We start from the raw sequence: 23439 nt of genomic DNA, 5'->3' as shown, positions 1-23439 counted from the left end.
CAGTCCAAGATATGCTTACATTCCAAAAGATGTCAACGTTCCAAGCTACACAGCTACTCAGCTGCGCTTACAGATCTGCTTACGTTCCTTCAAGTTACGCTATAATATCAAAAGGTACGCTTTCAATCCCATGTCAAGTTACGCTTACGTTCCAAGATACGCAGCTACGAATTACGTTCCAAGATATGCTTACGCTCCACCAAAAGATACTGTTACGTTCCAAGCTACGCAGCTACTCAGCTACGCTTATACACTCCAAGAAACTATAAGGTTACGCTACAATATCAAAAAGTACGCTTTCAATCCCGAGTCAAGCTACGCTTACGTTCCAAGATATGCAGCTACGGTTACGTTTCAAAATACGTTCTCACAAAGACGCTTTTGAATTCCTCAAGATTTCCTTCCCCCAAGATTAAAAAACTTTCACTGTGAATAACACTACAGGGCCCACCAGTTATTTGGCAGAAAATACTGTACACAATTTCTTTACACAATTTCTCTCCAAAAATTTACTTGGGCACTACAAAATTTCAAATTTAATTAAAAATTGGCTGGCAACCAGTTTCGGCTAAGCAATAATATTTTGTGCTAACTATAAGCAAATTGTTTAGCCAATACAGGCCTCATCAGTGTGGGCCCTGGCACGTCGGGAGCATATGCCACGATCGCATTTCAAGCTGCATATCATGGCAATGCAGTAGTCTGGATCTGGACATTATACATAGAAATGTTTGTGCTGGTACCACAAACCTTTCTTTATCGTATTTCCACCATGTGTCAAAGTTCCAAATCCTACTGATCTGGACATTATTATACTCTGATAAAAACATATATACCCACACACAGAGTAAAGCAAAAGTCATGCAACGGAAATACTGCATGCATTGTACACTACATGCACAACACTGATGAATTATTCATGAGCCAACCGCAACGCAGCCTCTGATTGGCTCCACCGGAAAGTCGGGGGAGATTTGCCGAAAAACAATAAAAAAGTTAAGACCCATCGTTGCAAATATTCAAGACCATGGTGAGATCTAAATCAGAGAAACAGAGCGCCCGCTAGCGTTCGTTCATTACAAGCGTGGACAGTTTTTGCCGTGCATAATCGGAACGTTGGTTGTGTGTGACCGCGCAACACCAATGGTCTTGGAACCAAGACTACCCAAGGATTATTGTTGACTACATTCGACTAAAAGTTTGCCCGAACTCTGTCTAGTCTACGATGTTGGATTACGCTAGTCAACTATTTGGAACCGGCCTACTTGGCATGGAGGCATCGTTGTTTACCAATAACCGTTTTCATAGCACAGTGCAGAGTGGACCAGTTATAAGAAATTGGCCCCTTACTAACTACATCATAGGCCCACTGTAGTGTTTTTTTGTATGCTGGACTCTTAAAAACATAACGAGTAATTCCAAAAAGCAAACATTTGAGATGTTTGAAGACATTGTCCCTTTGAAAGTATCGTCCGGACCAACTTTTGCCCCCATTCTTCCCGTCCACTTCATAGTTTAACAATGTCTGCAAAATCGGCCAACAACCCAATGTTTGTCCTTACTTACCTGACGAGTCTCCCTGGCTGTAACTGGATATTGATCTCACACTTTGAGCCCTGATTATACCAAGGCGGGAAACTCAAAGAGTGGATGTAGCCATGCTGCTCGTACACGTATTCAAGCTGCACACCCCTTGCCCACATCTCCTCACATCTTACGTCGCCAACATCTGAAATGTGGATTTTTGTGATACCAGTGAGGTAGGCTTAATTATTACACATCAGAAAACACATGCTCCCAAGCATACGGTGCTGTACTGTAAAGGTGAATTATTTGACATCGTTCTGCGTGCCTTTTTATAGCATTGGCAACTTGTTGGCCCTGCTCAAAATTGTATTCGATATTGTATAGTTCTTAGTCTGTTTGGTTATAGGGTGTCGCGGCCGAGTGGATAAGAACACCGAACTCAAGCTCTGGTGCTTCTGTTCAGCAGAGTGTGGGTTCGAATCCCGGTCGTGACACTTGTGTCCCTGAGCAAGACACTGAACTATAATTGCCTCTCTCCACCCAGGGGTAAATGGGTACCTGTGAGGGCAGAGATGGTTCTTGTGATTGATTTAGCCGAGTAGCGCATATTAATGTTGCACAAGGCTGTATACTCCCCACCAGGGAGCTGAGATGGTTTAAGGAGTGATTTAAGGCCCAGTGACCAGGGGTAATAATGTGAAGCGCTTTGGGACGCCCTCCGGGTGTGAAAAGCGCTATATAAAAACGGGTTATTATTATTATACATGAACGTTAAATATGAATGAAATGCTGGATAAAAGGCGGGGACATTTTCCCAGTCCCGTGTCTGCCTTGTATTTCATTCAATATTCAACTCGCCATCCATAAAATTCTGTCCGAGTACCTCCCACCCGAGTAATATGCCTGTTGTGCACAGAGCTCTGAGAAGTACTGAGTATACAGTGCTAAACACACATCGGTGTAAAGAAAAGTATTAATAAAAACAGTGACATTGACGACAACAATAACAACACAAACAACTTAAACAACAACAACAAAACTTACTTGTGCATACACTCTCGTCGACGAGCGACGCAGCTGGTAGTTTAGTAGGGCCGGTATCACCCTCGTCATAGCCCGCCAGGCTCTGCCATGGGTTTAAAAAGTCCCACCCAACGTTAATCTGAGGGACAAAGCACCCCGGTGCTGTAGGGTCCGTACAGTCAGTAGAAGAATAATTAGCCGGTTCTCTAGGCGGTGGTACGTCGTCACAAAGTGCTGTAGTATAAAGTCAAATCAACTGATGATTATTATAAATTTTAATTTATAATATAGTTTCTTCAGTCCGTGTGCATTAAACACTGATAATTGTATAATCAATTGCCAACTGGAATAATTCAATTCAAAAACTGCAACAACCATAAACTGATATATTGTACAGAAAATACAGAAAACTTACAATGTACTACCACTTCTAACAATAGCGAACCTAAAAGTGATGGGATTTCACAAAGTTTTATAATTGCGAACTAAAGAATTTCCTATAAGCTTTGTAAGTTTCACCTTATCCAGTGTATGGGAGAAATGTGTTATTTACCGCTTTATAGTGATATTGAAATGGTAATAATATGCAATTACTTATACAAAAAACACAAATTATTGTTAGTTTAGCCACTTTACCTGTTTACATCCTCAGTGATTTATGCCGATATATTTTGTTTGAATTTGTGTCGGTTTTTGCAGTCAGTCGTGTGAATTATTGTTACGATTTCATAATCTTTACATATCTCTTGACTAACTTGTGAATCATAATAAGTTGCTGTGACAATACTACTATTAATAATAAATATACATACTTGTACATGTGACGTCATTCATGTTGTCTAGACGGAAACCCCTAGGGCATAGACACTGAAACCCACCGGGGAAGTTGTAGCATGTATGGGAGCACTCCTGGCTGTTTGCTCTACACTCATTGATGTCTGTAAGGCAGTCAAGATATCAAAATAAAGAAATCTGAAGTCGGTTCAAGTCTTTTTTGATGGGCCTTACAAAAACCGAACGCGGGAAACTCGTTTTTTTTTTTGTTTTTTTTTAAACAAGCGTGTAACACAACAATATACGTTTCTTATGTTAAAGAATCACACCGAGTAATATGCCTGTGATTTTTTTTCCCCACAGAACTCGGTGGTAAAGTACTTAGTATATGCTAACAAACAGCGGTACATATGGGTAAAAAACAACCATACGTCTTGCTGGCAGTTTGTTAAAATATTTTTTGTGACAGAGTGCGCTAGAGTGCACCTTCGGGGTTGTGTGGCTCATGCAGGTTTCAATATCACTATTTTGCATTTATATGATAATTGATTGTATGCCTCGAGCCAAAAAATGGCAATGTGAGATTGTACACTATATTGGAGACTAATTTGAACCATTTAACCGAGATAATGACGTTATTTTTTCAGTGACATCAGCAAAACCCACGGGAGCAAAACACGCAAACATATAAATACAGAAACAGACAGAACACATTGCCTATATTTCAAGTAAACAATATTTCCATACAAATCTCTGGATGTTGAGTGAATTTCTATGTTGAGTCGTGGGTTCGAACCCATTCAGACTGTAGTTTGTCTGTGGATATCGGGAAAGCATTGAATATTTCACCCATCGGTGTATTTTAAAACCACATTTATTCTTCAAGCTTCATCCCGGATGCTTTTATTACGGTGTATATATTAAAAATTACCCTGTGCATGTGAACACAATCAAGTTATTTTGAACACGTGGTACATAATCTTCTTTGTCTTAAGTCATTGGGACAGTTCTCTTCATCTCCTCAAAAAGAAAACAATTGTCAAAAACGGACCGACACTAATAGAGAGAAGTGTTTACCTAGCTCGCATATTGTTGCCCGAGGTACAGCGTCATTCTTGCACTCAAACTCCCTCCATTTCAAATCGTCATTCATATCAATGTACACACACCACTCGCTGGCGTTGTTAGTGATATTCGTGGGCCACCTGAAGTTGTTGTACGTCATCGGCGTACCGTCCGCCCAGGAAAACTCCTCCTCCCCTGGCTTGGTCCTCAGGCCGATCTTATACTGATAGTGGCGGTCATTCACTTTGATGTCGTCCCGCTTTGCCGCCATCCACCGCTGGGTGGCCAGCGAGTTGACCGTTATTGGTTGGCTTTTCTCGGCAAAGATGACGTCACATGACCCGTTGGATTGCGTGTTGACGGATCCCACGCAGTAGCCGTCGTGACGTAGGGATGACTCGCCGCAGACTTGGCCCTCTTTGTTTTCGTAACACAAATTAAAAAAATCAGAAAAAGGAATCAATATCCCGCCTGCCCGCAACACTTCTCAAATAAAGAACTGTTGAACAATCTATGTAACCTTAGAGCTATTGGGGATCTTCAAAGCTCTTCTATTAACCTGAATCTCTAGGCACTATTCTTACCCTATTTGAGGACCTTGCAATAGCAAGCTACGGGCTATCCGCCATAAATCAACTCTGTTCAACAAACACGGACACCTGCACCCTAAAGAACCCCACCTTTTCCATATTACAGTAATTATAATCGGCCTCCACATACTGTTCCTTTTCTATGAATCTATAAACCTTATCCAGCACTGTTCGCTGTTGCATTGTATTATGCACTCTGTAATGGGTCTTTGACAGTATGGAAATAAATGTGAATTGAATGAAAGGTAATTACAAACTTTATGTATTTGGTTTGCGGTACTACCATGTGTTTATACTTGCCAGGTAGAGTTTGTTCTTAAGAGAACTGTCTTGCTTTATTATATTCTACTAGTACTACCGCGGGTAGATTTTTCGGGATACTTCTCAGTTCTGAAAAGAACTGTCCTGCTTTTTAACTGCTACCTTGGAGGAAGGTATTAAATTAACAGGCAATAATAAGCTTATATAGGATTCGAGGCATTGCATGGTGAGGTATCAATGTATATTTGGTTGCGGTAACACCATGTGTGTATCTACTTGCTAGGTAGAGTTCTTGGAGAACTGTCTTGCTTAATCTACTACCGAGACTTCCCAGTTCTGAAAAGAACTTCCCTGCTTATTAACTATTACCTGATGGGCGGATGGTAAAGAAATAGGCTGGTACTACTACTTTAGCTTATAGGATCGTAGTTAACTGACTACCGCGGAGTCAGTTCTTGGGTTGGTCTAAACGTTTCGACTCTAGTCATCGTCAGGAAACTGAAGAGGTAAGATATGAGTGGGCTTATTTATATGGGTTCAGAGGATCCAGTGTAAGCCAAATATATAACAATAAGCTTGTTTGAATCTTAGCTCGATATTTATTTTTACCTGAAAGCACGCAACCGAGGATCTCCAATCGGAGGCAGTACCCCCTCCATGACTTAGGGTTAATCCGGAGTTTACGAGTGATAAACGGCCTGTCGAAATCATGTCTCGTTTCTGTATGCGGATCAGGGTAGGCTGGGAAATCCTATGAGCATTTTAGACCATTAGTGGGCAGTAAAAACAAAACGTGTCAGGAATTCATTTTTTTTATGAATTCCCCTTACAATGTCTAACCTATTTAATTGGGCTGTCAGTAAATATTCTCCAAGTGAACATTATAAGACGTTTAAAAAACAACATCCCACGGGAGCTGAGATGCAAAAAAAAGCTGAGATGCAAAAAAAAAAAAAAAAAAAAAAAAACGGTTATGAAAATATACTTCACTCTTCCCCAAAGGCCCAGAAGGAAATCGTCTGATAAAATAAATGGATGTACTTTTTGTTTTTCAACCTTTCTTCATATGCTATTTTTATGGTTCAAATGAAGAGTATAAATAGGTTGTGAAATTAGTTTGTTTTTAAACTTTTGAAGGAGCCATGTTCGAAATCCAAAACGACTATATGGGGCAAAATAGTCTGACCCTGTTTTATACAATGACACACATATACCTATGCTAGTGCATAATAGAGAACATGGCCCAGCCATGGGTCACGGGTCAAGCTCCCTGGGAGCATTGAAGCCGGGTCATTGTTCACATTCACATTGGTTATGATTTATTTGGTTATTTATTATGTGTTTTCTTTCCTTGTTTTTCACGATTCATCTTATTGCTCTTGTCTATATAGGTTTGTCTGTATTGGTACAATTTCCTTTTGGTTTGTTGTGTTTGTTGCCGGACCTTTTGTAAGGACACTAATGGAAATAGTCTAAGTAATTGGCCCTTTTTTTTTTCTTTTTTTTTTTTTTTGGGGGGGGAGGGGGGGTCCTTGAAGATTTTTGTGAAGTATTTTTTTTCGGGTTTATCTTATTTCATTTTCTTTTCCCTTGTTGCTGTGTGTTTTTTGGAATTTTCTTACTGTATTTGTATTCAAACATACAAACAATCAATCAACCATTGCTAATGGATACAAACAAGTGGGAAAAAGGCTTTGATGAAAAGAAAAAATAACAAACATGTAACGGAGACTTCACACCCGAGTAATATGCCTGTGATTTTGTTCACAGAACTCGGGTAAGTATCGAGTATGCAGTGCTAACACACATCGGTGTACATGGGTAAAAAAAAAAAAAAAAAATGATAAGGAGACTTCATTATTGAAAAGTGAATAAGAAATCTTACCATGACGTCGCCCTCTAGGTTGTAATATGACCTCCAATCGCTGTGATTACTCCAGCTGGTGTAGAGAATCCTGTAGCTATCTGGCCAATAATACATGTCTTGATCCCCAAGGAGGGCATCGTAATACCCGCCCTGTGTGATCAGACCCGTTATCGTGTAAAGTTCAAGTAGGTCCACCTGGAATCAGAACGGCAGAAAGTGGCTCAACTTGACCCAAAAATAAACTGATATTAAAAGTACAATTTGATTCAATGCGATGGGGGGATACATTCTTGTTGATGATGCTGCCGCTGCATGCTGTTTGATGATGTCGTTGATGTTGTTGTTCGAGTTAATGTCTTCGTTTTTCGTGTTTGTGTTGTTATTGATGCCATTGTCGCTAAACACAATTCAAGGCCTGAAGGCCACTTTAAGCTACAAATCAACTATTTTTCAAGGGGCCCGTACCACCTACTCCTGGGGCTAAAATAGAATTACACCCATTACGAATGTCGGCCTGGGTATCATTCTCCCGAAGCATGTTTGTTTTTTATGCATACGTTGAGATACACCAAGTGGGAAGACTGGTCTTTGACAATTACCAATAGTGTCCAGTGTCTGTGCTATCGTTAAAGTCTTTTTAATAATAAAAAATCATGACATTATCAGTTTATATAATACATAATAATTTGTTATCTAGCCATCTCCTAAGCCCCACCCATCCACCCATGTGAGGTGATATTTACCTGAATCCAATGTGAGGTGATATTTACCTGAATCCAATGTTTATCCCCTATGCCGTTTGGTTTCCAGCAGTCAACGTGGTGAAGTCGACCCACGTTGCTATCTTGCCCGGTATACTTCGACGACTCTGATATCTGCGTTGCGTTGATAAAGCCGGACTCCATGCCAATTCGACGTCCACATGCTAAAAAAAAAACAGGAGTTACCACAAAATGTGACTTAGATTAAATCTGGAAAACAAATCCGAAGAAACTACTCGTGGTACTACTCAAGGTAGTATAATATATATCAAAACAGTTCTCCAAAGAACAAACTCTACCTGGCAAGGAGATACACACATGATGTTACCGCAAACCATTGGTGTGTCACCATGCAATACCTCAAATCCCATACACTGAACACTCTTGTTCACACAAATTTGGGTCAGAATACACCCAGATTTGACCCAAACCCGGGTCTCGGGAAAACCTGACCCATAATCTGACCCATTTTTGGGTCAGTGTTAACTGGAAATGTGTCGAAGTTACCCCGATATTTTGGGCACATAATCCCAGTCAACAATTCATTTTTTTTTATGGGACAAGTTCCCGGTTCACCCTGACCCCGACACTAGTCAGGCACCCTGGGACTCAAACTTGCGCAGAATCATATTCAGGAAATTATTTTGTTTGGACAAAATTGTCGCAGCCTGACTCAGAAATGAGTCAGGAAACTCTTTGACTCGAAGGGGGTCAATTATGACCCGGGTGTCTTCACAGCGTAGCTGAAACAAACCAATAGGTGAACTGTGCTCTAAATGTGCCAAAGCGTCTTCAACAGATGTCGACAATGTACGAAATAATTTGATAATAAGAAATTATATTACACGAAGTGTTGAACCTTCAAAATTGTGAACATGACCGGAAAGCATTGATAATTTCCAACACCTGCGTTTTATCTTAGTAACTAACACAATCAAAGTCTGATCATGTCCAATTAATATGTCCAAGCGACTCTACTCCATCGAATGACCTGGTTTCCTTTGATATCGATAATTTGTATCCAATTCAGAAATGTAGTAGCCTAATAGGCAAACCTAGCATTATACCCCCAACACCTTTAAATGAACCAGTAATTCCTTTATAAAAAAAATCCAAGTCCGGACAGAATTATTCATAAGTTTTTTGAAATGTACCCCACAGAGTCCGAATATGTGAAAGCGACAAACTGAATGGATTTGATTGGTAATTTGTTACCAAGCAACCGACCTCTATATTTGCAGCCGATTAGCTCGAGCCTTAGGCATACATCCCTCTGTGGTGACTTGCTCGGGTAGATTCTTAACACCTTAGCGTGGATGGGTGGGTGTAAGTCGTTCCTCACGGCAGTGTTGCGATCCTTGTTCCCAGGAAACACCTGTTAGTATATTATATCAATTCATGATATTATAAATTTAATTGATATTTTTTTTTTTTCAAATGATGTATTTTTTACTTTTTTTCTTATGATGTAGTTTAAGGATTTATAGATTATGGACCAAAAGAATTGAACACTCTTCCAAATTAAAGGATTTGAGTACCTTTTCAAAATGTCCATAGATTTACATTAAACTTACAGGGTTTGAAGATAATGATAGTGGAAAGCTTCCCTTCAAATATTACTTACTGAGGTTCTGTAGTTTTTGAGAAATGAGTAAAACAATGTCATGAAAATACATTTGTAAATGATTAAAACAATGTTCGTCTCATGGGACGGAAATTATGTTCATGACATTGTTTTACTCATTTCCCAAAAACTACAGCACCTCAGCACGTAATAGTGTCAGGGAAGCTTTCTACTATCATTATCTTCAAATTGTGTAAGTTTAATGTAAATCTGTGGACATTGTGTTTTTTTGTCCTTTTATAAAGGATGCTCAGACTATTAATATTTTCAAGAAACTGCTCAAATGTAATCTTTTTCAACAAGTGTATTGTATTTAACTTTGTTTTGGGCCTCTTTGAATTTTTGTTGATTGTGGCGCTATATAAATGACTTCTGATTGATTGATTGATTGATTGATTGATTGATTGATTGGTTGATTGATGACTTCCGATTGTTTTATTCTGCAATGTGATGATATTTTGGCACTGCTTTCGTATTGTTCCTGTTCCTACCCTTACAATATAATTATATTTTTAATTTGGATGTGAAATTTTTCTGTTGTTGTTTCATGCATCTGTTTGGATACACCAAGTATGAATGCTGATCTTTGTCAAACTACCAAAAGTGTCCAGTGTCCTTAACACAACACGACACGAAATAGTCGATAGTTTTGATACGAAGTTATTTGAGTATGAGCCACGGAACTTGTATGACTATTTACACCACTCTCTTTGAAGTATGTTCACGGATGTAAGAATGCATTAATGAACAAAAGCAAGCATTGCTTCCAAATTGATCCGTGTATCACGAATATGAGCAAACATGACACAGGAAAAATACCCGCAGAAGTTTCAAACCAATAATTAACTACATAAATCCTCTCTGCACCAGCTGAACCAACATGCAATGAATATACATGGGCGTATTGGGACTCGACATCAATCCCATCCGTACCTTTATGTTCCCCATAGCCACGTAATCCGTGAGATAGTCCAAGCTCCTATTTTGGGAATACTTGATGGTGTAGTCTGCTGTCCAGCCGTCAATGTTGCCACAGCCCTGTGTGATGACACCTGTTATTTGGTAAACAGAGGGGAGGAAGACTTGCAACCACGGGGCGGCGTCTGACATAGACGGCATCCAGCCTGAGGGAGGAAGGAAATCCATCAAAGATGTATTCATTTCATAGTATAAAGTATCGCGTGTGTATAGTCAAGATCCCTGGGGAGGAGGGTGTCAGGAAGTGGCAGAGTGGTTTCAACTTTGGCAAGGTGGAATTGTTTTGAATTATTATTTCTCAGTACAGAAAGAACTTAAAAACGTACCTCTTCAATCAATAAGTTTCTTCTTTCACGTATCCTTTGGAAAAGGCACTTTAGCAAATTCTTCGGTTTTTATTATTGTTTGGATAGCAGAGGTTTTGTTGTCAGATGATAATGATTTGATTTGTCACAAGGTGGAACTGCGTCCGTTGAATAATCGAGATGGCGCATTATTTAAATCAGTTTACCAATTGCGTTGATGAAAAGAATTAAATAAATTCTTTATGGTGTGGTCGGTGTTTACCTTAGCATTGTCGGAATAGACTTTAAACTTAAAGACACTGGACACTTTTGGTAATTGTCAAAGACTAGTCTTCACAGTTGATGTATCTCAACATATGCATAAAATAACAAACCTGTGAAAATTTTAGCACAATAAGTCGGCAAGTTGCGAGATATTAATCAAAGAAAGAACACCCTTGTCGCACCATGGTCACACGAAGTTATGTGCTTTCAGATGGTTGATTTCGAGACCTCGAATTCTAAATCAAATTCGTGGAAAATTACTTCTTCCCCAAAAACTACGTCACTTCAGAGGGAGCCGTTTTCTCACAATGTTTTATACTATCAACCTCTCCCCATTACTCGTAATCAAGAAAGGTTTTATGATGATAATTATTTTGAGAATTACCTTTAGATAACGCTAATACCATTTATAAGACCCTTGTGATTCTTTACTTCCACTTACTTTCATTTCGACTCTTATGGAAAAATAAAAACTGAATTTGAGTTTGGAGTTCCTCTTTAGAATTTATAATATCCTTTGAGACGTATGATAGATCCAACATTAACATTTTCAATTGTAGGAAATAATGTTGTGTTTACTCAGTTAAGGTGAATAGGAACTACCCTATACATTTTGTCTAAAATAATAATGGATGTAAAGCACCCGAGGTTAAAGGGCTACGTTCAATTCAATTAATTGCACATTTGTTTTTCATTTCGACAATAACAAATTGGCGTGCCGTGTTGGTTCCCGACGTATAGGGAAAACCATGCACTTTCGGGGCAAACTTGTGTTGATGATTATAATATTCTACTTTTCAAACATCTTTCTACGACGTGCATTTTATAACAGACGGTTTCAAACGCTTTCGCTAGACCAACTCGCCCAATCAAAGGCAACGCGTCCTTTAAGGTGATATGTTTACCTGATTTTTGGGCACCGAAGGGGTTGAGTCTGGCTCTGGATGGGCCGTGTTTTCCCTTGTCGTCCCCAACGCTGGATGAGGCTGTTATCTCGCTACTATGGATATCTCCTCGTGCTAGACCAGCCGCGAGGTCGCAATCTGTTAACCAGGGTTTAAAGCAAAGCGATGAACAGTCACTTGAATATCTCAGTTAGAGTATACCTGAGATGTGGCTTAAAGTTTTAGTATATTGTTTCTGGCTGTCTATAATAAAACGTTTGTTAGTCACTCTGGAACCACAGTAAATATCAAGAGAGATATTGTGTGGGTAAAGTTGTTGAGTAGTTGAATACTGGATAGGCCTTTCTCTGTTTTGTTCCTATGTTGTAAAAGTAACAGAATCATATTCCACGTATACAATACCATATTCTTGAGAAGTACCGTGGACCCACAAATTGAACAATGTTTTCATACCGTAAAGCTAACAAAGCAAAGCATTCTCTTTTTGGTTCCCACATAGTAAATTTAACAAAGGAGTATATCACAAGTAGATATACCACAGATAAATTATTCTTGCGAACTTTGTTTCGACACACAGATTGAACAACATTTTATCTCCGTTTGGTACCCACACCGTAAAATGAGCAAAATGGGTACATCGCGACTATAATATTAGTAATAACAGTATTTATAAAGCGCCAAATTGCCAAAGGATACAGAGCGCTGAGAAAGAAGGGGGAAAAGACAGAAGAAAGTTAAAGACGAATAGCTACAAATAGGGGAAAAGGTGGGTTTTGGGAGCACATTTGAAGGCTTGGACACTGTTTGGGCTTCTGGTTAGGGTAGGTAAAGAATTCCATAATCGGGGAGCAGCAATAGAAAATGCCCTGTCACCTGCAAGTTTATGGGTTTCGTGAACTGAAAGAGATTTACCAGTAGAAGAGCGAAGATATGTCTGGAGTGAAAGGAGAAAGGAGAGCGGGGCAAAGTGATTGGGGATTTATATAATGTATAACATTGTGTCTACATTCCTAGAACCATGTTCTTGGGCAGCTGCCCAAGAAAAAACCGTGGATTTGTGTGTTTATGCAAAAAAAAAACATATCTATCAAAATTTGATAACACGAACCAGCCTATTGCAGAAGACGATCAGAGCATCTAATCGAAACGTCGAGTTGAAACCATCGGTTATTTTCAGAACCACCCCAACTTATTGTAAGAAATACATTACAACTGAACTTACCATTATCGCGACATCCGAGTACTTCTACACGCAGTGAAATCGCTCCGTAATATTCCTTCGGGCTGATCTCCAGATATCGAGCTCTGATGGGTGGGTCGAGATAAATCGGCTTTATACAGCTCGGTTCACCATTTGCTTTGATTTCCTGTAATATTAAAGAGAGCCACTGATAACCAGACTGATTTCGTAGTGTACACTACAAAAACTGGGGTCTAAATTTGACACCATGCGTGATGTCACATTATGTAGAAACCAACAAACGAACACAACTGTACACCGTGTTAATTGTTTAGAGACACGGGAAGGAAGCCGGTCCTCTAATTAAAAAAGGACGAGCATTCGCAAAAGTACAAAATAATTGTTGATATTTTCGTACTGTCTACGCCGTCTCTACAATAAAATGACACAACACTTTGCAAAAACATAACATTGGTGTTGCTTGAACACCATGGTGATAACTTTTGATTCGTTGAATCGTCAGACAGTGGGACGGTTTTGGACAAGTCATTGGCAATTACTCACAGCTGGCCTGATCTCCAGTTTTTTATACTCATTGTAGGTCCAGAACCACGAGTAGTCGTTTCCAAATCGTAGATTCAAAGTCTTGACCCAGTTGTGTTCTTCCTGACCCCCACCCTGGATCAGCAGCCCCGTGATAAGCATCCTCTCATTGAACCCTATCTCGAGCCAGGGGGCTGTGTCACTGGGTTCTGGGCGCCATGAGGAGTAGTTACCCACACGGGCGTGTCCCGGGGTGTGGTCGTCGTCTAACCAGGAGGAGGCTGTCACTCGGTCATTGCTGATGGCGCCGGATACCATGCCAAGTGGCATCGGGCAAGATGCTAGGGTGGAAAATGACAGGAAGGACTTGAGACTTATCATTGGTGCCGATCTTATTTGGCAAGTTTTCCTACAAACACACACGCTTAAACCAGTAGTTAAATGAGTTACTTAGACTATATTTTTTTGTTAAAGACGTCTTCGTTGGTTTTGTTCATTCTGGATGTAAAATGACATGAAGGATTTTCAATTCAATTCAATTCAATTCATTGTATTATACACATCGCGTTAAAAAAGCATGAAATTGTTTTCCAGTGTGCTTCTTACGATTTAAAAAACACAAGATAAATTTGAAGGAACACTTCATAATTGTTCTAGACAAGCAGTAGGCCCTACGTTAAAAGCAATTATTCTAAAGGTGACATCTTTTAGTGGGTTTATTTTTACGCAGTTGAGTATGCATTGGAAAAACCTGACTGGGCTTAATAGCAAATGTCATGGACACCTACGGTAAACTTTTACATAAGTGATCTTCATTAACCTGAAGTTCCATTAGCAGTTGTTTTTATTCAAAGGTTTTTGATCGCGTTTAAAATGGTTACCTCGAAGCGAAGAAAATGTCAATCACCTTCAAGTGTCAACCACCTAAATTGAAAGTGGAGTTTTTCAATAATATTGTCTGCATTTGGCCTTAAAATGTGTATGTTTGGAGTATAACAACAGGCCAAACAATTTAGGATAGGTTGGTCAGACTACATTGAAGTATATTGTTTGAATGTTTTTGGTACATCGAATTTTATATCGCGTACTTGTAAGCTCTCTATTTTTTTTCTGATTTCTGGAAGTTTTTAGTATCCAGGATTTGGTTTAGATTATTTTTTCCCCATTAAATATTGTTTTTTTACTCGCATTAACGGTAAGTCGAGTTTATTATTCAACATTGTGCAAGTCGTAGTTTGTTAGTCATGTCTTGAACGCTAAAACTGAAAGTACTGCGTTTGATTCTGTTTTTTTTTTTTTTTTTGGGGGGGGGGGGTTCTGAAGAGAAAGCAAATCAGCTCACCTGGGTAACTCTCCTCTTCATACGCGTCACACACTAAAAGAAACAAATACATAAATTAAAAATAAATAAATAAACAACAAATATTATTAGTTATTAATTTGTCATCGAACACAATAAAACATACAAAATAAGGAACATACAAAACATGAGACACTGCTTGTTGACATGAACTAAAATATTGAATTGAATATTCATTGCTGCCCGTAGGCATTTAGCTCTCGATGAATACAAACATATAAAGATAAGCTAAATAAATAAATACCTTATTTTACATATTTTTTTTAAATTTGTATTAATTATCAAGGCGAGCAATAACTTCTCTCTGACTTGTAGGTTGGATATATTTCTACGAATCACTGTATTCATTTGGTTAGTATATATCTTGAATAAATTCTATTGACAACCAGCAACATTCACTGACTTCTCATTGCAAATATAAATCAGAATACAAATTTGAGTAAATTCCTGAACTTCTATGACATTCCATGGAACAGGCATTACATATTTGACCTTTTCGCCTGCACACAAATTCCTCTTCGGAACGTTTAATACTGGAACTATCCAATGACGCCATGCTTGTTTTGGACAACAAACAAGTTTGTCCTTGGCAACCCCCCTTTCTAAAATTCAAACAACATCCAACATATTTTATTCAACTCATTCCAATATTGATGAAAACAACGAACAGGGCTTAACAGCAATTAGCAAATCCATGCGTGTTGACTTTCGTGTATACGGAGTATTCCAGTCGGAAACAAATTCTAGAGAACTTGTTTGGGTTTGTAACTGTCAGATTTTTTGTTAATGAAATCGATCAAGGGTTTTTCCTATAATCACGAATTCTTCTCCAAGACTAAACACAGAAATTCCCGAGGTCTGTACAGTTACTTGTTCACTGCTGACAAATGCCATATTCCTGTATTCAAGATTCTGAACCATTGATTGCATTTTCAAAAGCTGACCCAATATCGCGTTTAGTTACCGGTTGGAAACTTGACCCCAAAAATGGTCAAGTGTTTCATATAATCACCAATATGTCTCCATGACTAAACAAAAGCATTGCCGAGAACTAGCTACTTTTTCACAGCTGGCCAATGTCATAATTTCTGTGTTCAACATTCTCATCCATTGATTGCATTTTCAAAAGCTGACCCAATCTTCGCCTCTATAGTTACCGGTCCACTTGAAAACCCAAGACTTAACAAAGAACTTGGAAAAAACCTAGCTACTTTATTCACTGCTGACTTATGCAATAATTTCTGTGTTCAACATTCTCATCCATTGATTGCATTTTGAAAAGTTGATCCCGATCTACGCCTCTAGTTACCGGTTGGAAAATTGAGAAGTGTTTCCTATAATCACCAATACATCTCCAAGACCAATCAAAACATTACCAAGGCCTAGCTACTTATTCACAGCTGACTAATGCAATAATTTCTGTGTTCAACATTCTCATCCATTGATTGCATTTTGAAAAGTTGATCCCGATCTACGCCTCTAGTTACCGGTTGGAAAATTGAGAAGTGTTTCCTATAATCACCAATACATCTCCAAGACCAATCAAAACATTACCAAGGCCTAGCTACTTATTCACAGCTGACTAATGCAATAATTTCTGTGTTCAACATTCTCATCCATTGATTGCATTTTGAAAAGTTGATCCCGATCTACGCCTCTAGTTACCGGTTGGAAAATTGAAAAGTGTTTCCTATAATCACCAATACATCTCCAAGACCAATCAAAACATTACCAAGGCCTAGCTACTTATTCACAGCTGACCAATGCCAGATTTGTGCTTTTCAACTATTGATTGCATTTGTCAAAGTTGACCCCAATCTTCGCCTCCAGTTACCAATTCACTTCAACAATTCAAATTCACTTCAACAATTCAAATTGGACAACTCACCCGTATCGAGCCGCGTGAAAAGGTCATAGTGTTTGGAGTGTTTCCGTTTTGGGTACATTTCCAGCATGTACACGCTAAGATTGGTCAGGTAACAGTGGCCCTCAGGATGGTGGAAATGCTTCTGAATCTGTAGGAAAATAATATGCCAATGGGAAGCTCTTTGAGTTTAAGACAAGATTCAATAGGCAATACTTCTACGATTTTAAAGAGGAGTGTATACAATATTTGGTTTTTAACAAAGTTATTATGATTCTAACAAAGTAAGTTGTTATTGACATCGATTTTAAGAGTGATTGCGAACTCACATTTTTGGGATTTGAGGCATTCCATAATGAGGTATCAATATATATTTGGTTTGCGGTAACATTATGTGTGTGTCTACTTGCTAGGTAGATTTTATTTTTTAAAGAACTTTCTTGCTCCGCCCGAACATCTACCCCGCGGCAGTAGAATATGGTAGCAAGACAGTCTCTAAGAACAAAATCTACCTGGCAAGTAGATACACACATGTTGTTACCGCAAACCAAATTTTATAGTGATACCTTACTACGCAATGCCCCAAATCCAATAATGTTTAAAGGCAGTGGACACCATTGGTAATTACTCAAAATAATTATTACCATAAAACCTTTCTTGGTGACGAGTAATGGGGAGAGGTTGATGGCATAAAACATTGTGAGAAACCGCTCCCTCTGAAGTGCCATAGTTTTCGAGAAAGAAGTAATTTTCCACGAATTTGATTTCGAGACCTTAGAGTTAGAACTTGACGTCTCGAAATCAACCATCTAAACGCACACAACTTCGTGTGACAATGGTGTTTTTTTCTTTCATTATTATCTCGCAACTTCGATGACCGATTGAGCTCAAATTTTCACAGGTTTGTTATTTTATGCATATGTTGAGATACACCAACTGTGAAGGCTAATCTTTGACAATTACTAATAGTGTCCACTGCCTTTAATCATTCTCAAAATCACTGGCATAAAACAACTTGCTTGGTTAGAAGTACAGGAGCTTTCGTAAAACAAAAATGGGATTGATTGAGTTTGAAGCAGAAACAAAGAAAAACAGTGCCAATGTGGACTCGAAATCGTAACTCATGTAATAAAAATGGTACTGCGAATTCGGAGTAAAAGATCAATTTATGAGGACTCGCCCGAACATTCGAAAAACTTAATCTGGATGCTCTAGAAACCAAATACGATAAAAATACGCCAGTTGTAGGACAAGACAAACACACGACTGCTTCATGGGCCGTGACAGGCAAGCTGCCAATCTTAAGACAAAATCAAGGAAATCACATTCTCAACTCGTGAGGTGTATACGAAAAAATACGCAACCCGGAAATTGGAACGCGAAATTGAACACGCCTAACGTAAGAGTCTGGATTTTGTTTCGCATCCTTTTCTTGCAAGAGAGAATGAGTATATTATGTGCAGAATGACTCTGCCCTGGTTTACTGAATGGATAAAATATGGCTTCGGACGGGATCAAAGCTCCAGATTTGCTTTTTAAAGGCAAAATATACATTAGTTCTTTGAATCGTTCGATAATTATTTTAAACCGTAGATAACACTATTAAAAGACACTGGACACTATTGGAAATTTTCAAAGACTATAGTCTTCTCAGTTCGAGTATGTCAACATTATGCACAAAATAACAAACCTGTGAAAATTGGAACTCAATTAATTGGTCGCCGAAGTTGCGAGATAATAATGGAAGAAAACATCCCATTGTTACAAGAAGTTGTGTGCTTTCAGATGCTTGATTTCGATATCTCAAAATCTAAATCTGATGTCTCAAAATCAAGTTCGAGGAAAATTACTTCTTTCTCGAAAACTACGTTACTTCAGAGGGAGCCGTTTCTCACAATGTTTTTTTTTTTACTATCAACAGCTCCCCTTTACTCGTTACCAAGTAAGGTTTTATGATAACAATTATTTTGAGTAATTACCAATAGTGTCCACTGCCTTTAAACATTAGCAGGACCCTACAGACTGGATCCATAAGGTTGAGTGTAATAATCACTGTGTGTCAGTATAAGACCCTCTTTCTGTTCACCTGTTGAAAAATACATCTGTACTAATACACTTCGTAAATTTCAATCGACCCTCAACCAGTAGTAATTTGCTTATCGACCAGGATTTAAAGGAACACGTTGCCTTGGATCGGACGAGTTGGTGTTTGAAAAGTGTATGTAACCGTTTGTTATAAAATGTATATGATTGGAAAGAGTTTTCAAAAGTAGAATACAATGATCCACACAAATTTGCTTCGAAATTGCGTGGTTTTCCTTTTACTGGGCGAACTAACACGGTCGGCCATTTATGGGAGTCAAAAATTTGATTCCCATAAAAGGCCGCCCGTGTTAGTCGACGAGGTAAAAGGAAAACCGTGCAATTTCGAGGCATGTTTGTGTGGATCATTGTATTCTACTTTTACAACATCTTTCTAACCATATGCATTTTATAACAAACGGTTTCAAACGCTTTTTATAGACCAACTCGTCCGATCCAAGGCAACGTGTTCCTTTAAGACCTCGACGTGGATCAGTATAGATTCGATCACCTCCTCACATTGAGATGGTTGAGGGCGGGGCCACTGCAGCGTTGAACATGCATGATATTCTCCACTGCACCCCTATAGCATGGTGATGATGTTGCAAGATACACATTTCAATGTCACAATCACTCAGATTAACATACGCCGTACAGGTATTGATGTGTCATTGATTACAATAATATCTTTCTATTCATATAAGTTCCCTTGTGAATAAACCATTTACATTAAAAACCAATAACAAGCAAAGAAGCTGTGCGGGCATTGGTGTAACTCGTTGACCGCTCTAATTTTCAGACATCCCTATGTTCAGACAACAATGTTCCGAAAAAACTTTGCGGGTAACAAGGGTTTGGGTAAGGGTTATGGTTAATAAGGATTTGGGTAAGGATTGGGGTAAGGATAAGGGACAACACACTTGGGTCTCGGAGCATGTAACCAACAAACACGAAGCGCAAGACTCGGTTTGCATTCCCTCTGTGGACATTCCTTGTTTTTTTTCTGTGCAGCTCAGAATTTGTTTTATTCAACACACATTTCTGTTCCTGTCCTTGTGGAGACATCTTTTGTTCTTTTCATGAATTTATGTAAAATTTACCGAAAGGAGAACGCTTTTTATTGGTTGAATTGCTCCACGCAGAATACGCACACGCTCATTCAACCAATAGAAGGTGCCCTCTTTGCGTCGTGATCGTTATCGTTTTCTTTATCGCTGCAGCATGACTCGGTCTTAAGGTAGTGAATTTGAAATCACTCGAGCAAAACATTATTCAGTGAAATTACATTCGCGTATATCATACCTCATTGAAGATGAAGGACCTGCAGGTGAAATCTCTCTCATCAAGACACTGTTTAGCACACTCTTCGGCATTGCTGATTGAAGGTTGCTTACCAAGCAGGCCCAGAGAAAGATCAAGGGTGGCGAAGACTGAACGGTTGAAATGCGACAGGCTGTCTGTATTGCCTGGTTGTGAAACAGATACAGAAGGAACAGGTTGTTGATTTACCTTGATTCTTGACAAGGACATTGTGCAAGAGACTATTTGGAGACAGTTTTATAGTAACACCCAAGTTGCCCTTTGACAACTTGCAATACTCTCAATATACCAGTCATGTACCGAGGAACAACCCTTAGTGCGTTACACTGCAAGATTGCAGTTGGCTAATTAATTACTTTGTGTATATACGCTTCAGGAACAACATTTTAAAGTTTGAGTGTCAGCCAACGTCGTTTATCCGCTTGATGTTTTACAACATAGACTGTTCCGCTGTCTCTATGGAATTTTCTCCATTGACTCGTACATAAACGAGCCTTAGTCTGTCGTGCAGTATCACTACTGTTTGATGAACCTGACCACAACTGAGCAAATATTCATGGTACCGCCCCCTGGAAATGTGAAATATAATCTTTAGACCATCTGGAAAACTGGGGGATTTATATCAGTTCATATATAGGTCTGTTCCAGGGATTATTTGTCCTGCGAAACGTTCTCTTGTTGTAAAACTTAACGGCCCACAAGAATTGACATTGTGTCAGCGCATCTTGGTTTGTAATTCGTGTGTTCCACTCAGCCATTAGTTGGGATGAAAGATCCATCGATGCCCAGTTCTAATGGGACGGGTTTATTAAAATGTCCATTGGAATTGTTGTCATTGTTGGTTTGTCAGCTATTCGTACTATTGCACGAACTGTTTTCTCAAGTCAAAGGCCATACTTTTCACGATTCTCAAAATGATGCATAGAAAGCTGCTGTATTTCCAAACAAGTAAATGTGGCATAAATTGTAAGAGTGATTACCAAACGTTTACCTTCCCTTTAAAGGCAGTGGACACTATTGGTAATTACTCAAAATAATTATTACCATAAAACCTTTCTTGGTGACGAGTAATGGGGAGAGGTTGATGGTATAAAACATTGTGAGAAACGGCTCCCTCTGAAGTGCCATAGTTTTTGAGAAAGAAGTAATTTTCCACGAATTTGATTTCGAGACCTCATATTTAGAATTTGAGGTCTCGAAATCAACCATCTAAACGCACACAACTTCGTGTGACAAGGGTGTTTTTTTCTTTCATTATTATCTCGCAACTTCGATGACCGATTGAGCTCAAATTTTCACAGGTTTGTTATTTTATGCATATGTTGAGATACTTGTGAGATAGTGTCCACTGCCTTTAAACCATGCCATTTTATGTTCATTAAACCAGCCACAACAGATGAGATGCTCGAGCTTACCTAATTAAAATGTATTATATTGTGATAGATTCAGTAGAGGCAACTGGTCAGTGTGCTTAGTTTAAGACTTATCCTATGTGGGCAAGTTCAATGATTGGCAATTAATACCCTTCAACTTCATAAGTACATCATTAAACAAGTATCACTTACAATCGGAAATGCTAAACCATACAAGCCACTTCAAAATGGAATCCGTAATGGGATATGTAGTTCATGCTTGTCTACGCATGGTAATTAATATGAGTCGTGAGCTAGGATGTTTGTGTTAATCGAATATACACTTTTAAAAAGGTGGTTTTCTCGATGTTGATTAGTTGAGACAACAGGGAACGTATTAACATAATATTGTTATTAGTTAACATCGAACAAATTGTGACATTTGTACCACTTTGAATTTATAATGTATACCGCTGGAGCTCAAAATTATCTTCGCTAATCTGAAAACCGGACACTACACGCAGTTCTTGAGTGTAAATCGCTTAAAACGGTTCAGCAATATACCCCGACAACGTATGCCAAAGAGAGAACTTGTGTTGTGTAGTTAGTTCTGAGTATAGGATTACATAGGATTTATTTCGACAACATGGGTAAGATTCGAACCCACGATGTGCACTTGATGTATATAGGCCTACACAGTTCTCGAGTGTCATTCGCTTAAAAACAGTTCAGCACAACGACCCAACACCTACAGAGAAATTCAATTGTGTATTTAGTTTTGAGCATGTGCACATATCCAAAAATATTGGATTTCGACAACACGGGTAAGATGCGAACCCACGACAGTTGACTTAATTTCAGCACTATATCCTGACATCTATATGTCAATTAGACTGGGCCCCTGTCTTTATCTGCAAGGATAAAGACAGGTCCCTGCTCCTCAGATCCAGTGATTCCATTGGGTACAATGACATCATTTGATAAACGTGCAGTGATTATTAGCTTTCCATAGATGTCAAAACAGTACACTGCTGTCATGTCCCCAATAGAATGTGACTGCGTATCTCTATGGGTGCGTTAGCTTCCCTGGGTCGACCCCGGTGTGTGGCGGTTTTTTTTCCCAGGACGAATGTGTGCAGATAATTACCCACGTTCGTCCTGGAAGTAAAAACCGCCACACACTGGGGTCGACCCAGGGAAGGCTAAACGAACGCACCCATTGTGAAATTAATGTAGGTCAAAGGTGAGTATACACGCCGGTCTCTGGCGTTGTTCACGAGCCTCGAAGTGTGACGTCAGATGTTCAGCCTATATGCCAATGTGATATTTTCCTTTGTGTACTATAGTTCTGAGTATGCGCACATATCCAAGAACAATGGATTTGGACAACATAGGTGAGATTCGAACCCACGACAATGTACTTACAGAAGGGAATGTCGCAGTAGTCCCATGTGGTGTCATTGTCTTGATCGAGATAATAACACCATGGCTTGGAGCTGTTGTTTGGATTTCGGCAATAATTCTCCTCAAGACCTGTGGTATCAAAACAAATAGACGGGTTCTCTTTTGATGTCATACTCTGAATGTGTGAAATATTTCCCCCATCTGCCTTAGGCTACTATCTATAACAAGAGTAACCCCTACATTGATTAATGTGTCCATATTTCTATCTTTCAATAATTTATAGGATGTGAAAAAAAAACATTGTTAATTTGTATTCAAGAACCTCTATAAATAACCCCGAGGAACATCTTTTAAACAGGTGTTTACTCAAAACTGATAAACAACAACATA

General features: G+C 38.9%; 1 protein-coding gene across 1 annotated transcript in view; it reads right to left on the bottom strand.

The window, feature by feature from the left end:
* Nucleotides 1-23439, bottom strand: part of LOC139947054 (uncharacterized) — a 108237-nt gene that overhangs the window by 31260 nt on the left and 53538 nt on the right. Inside the window, exons 5-20 of the mRNA XM_071944882.1 lie at nt 23071-23178; nt 20276-20439; nt 16916-17042; nt 15010-15042; nt 13689-14008; nt 13167-13311; nt 11945-12082; nt 10426-10616; nt 9096-9243; nt 7878-8032; nt 7126-7302; nt 5850-5991; nt 4402-4806; nt 3363-3488; nt 2572-2784; nt 1567-1729 (exon numbers count right to left, since the gene is read on the bottom strand). Of these exons, the coding sequence (XP_071800983.1) occupies nt 1567-1729; nt 2572-2784; nt 3363-3488; nt 4402-4806; nt 5850-5991; nt 7126-7302; nt 7878-8032; nt 9096-9243; nt 10426-10616; nt 11945-12082; nt 13167-13311; nt 13689-14008; nt 15010-15042; nt 16916-17042; nt 20276-20439; nt 23071-23178 (2755 nt within the window). The remainder of the gene's footprint in view (nt 1-1566; nt 1730-2571; nt 2785-3362; nt 3489-4401; nt 4807-5849; nt 5992-7125; nt 7303-7877; nt 8033-9095; nt 9244-10425; nt 10617-11944; nt 12083-13166; nt 13312-13688; nt 14009-15009; nt 15043-16915; nt 17043-20275; nt 20440-23070; nt 23179-23439) is intronic.

The sequence above is a fragment of the Asterias amurensis genome, chromosome 14 (genome assembly GCF_032118995.1).
Source record: "Asterias amurensis chromosome 14, ASM3211899v1".
Lineage (NCBI taxonomy): Eukaryota > Metazoa > Echinodermata > Asteroidea > Forcipulatida > Asteriidae > Asterias > Asterias amurensis.
The sequence above is the reverse complement of the archived record's forward strand: the minus strand, read 5'-3'. Positions and strand labels throughout refer to the sequence as shown.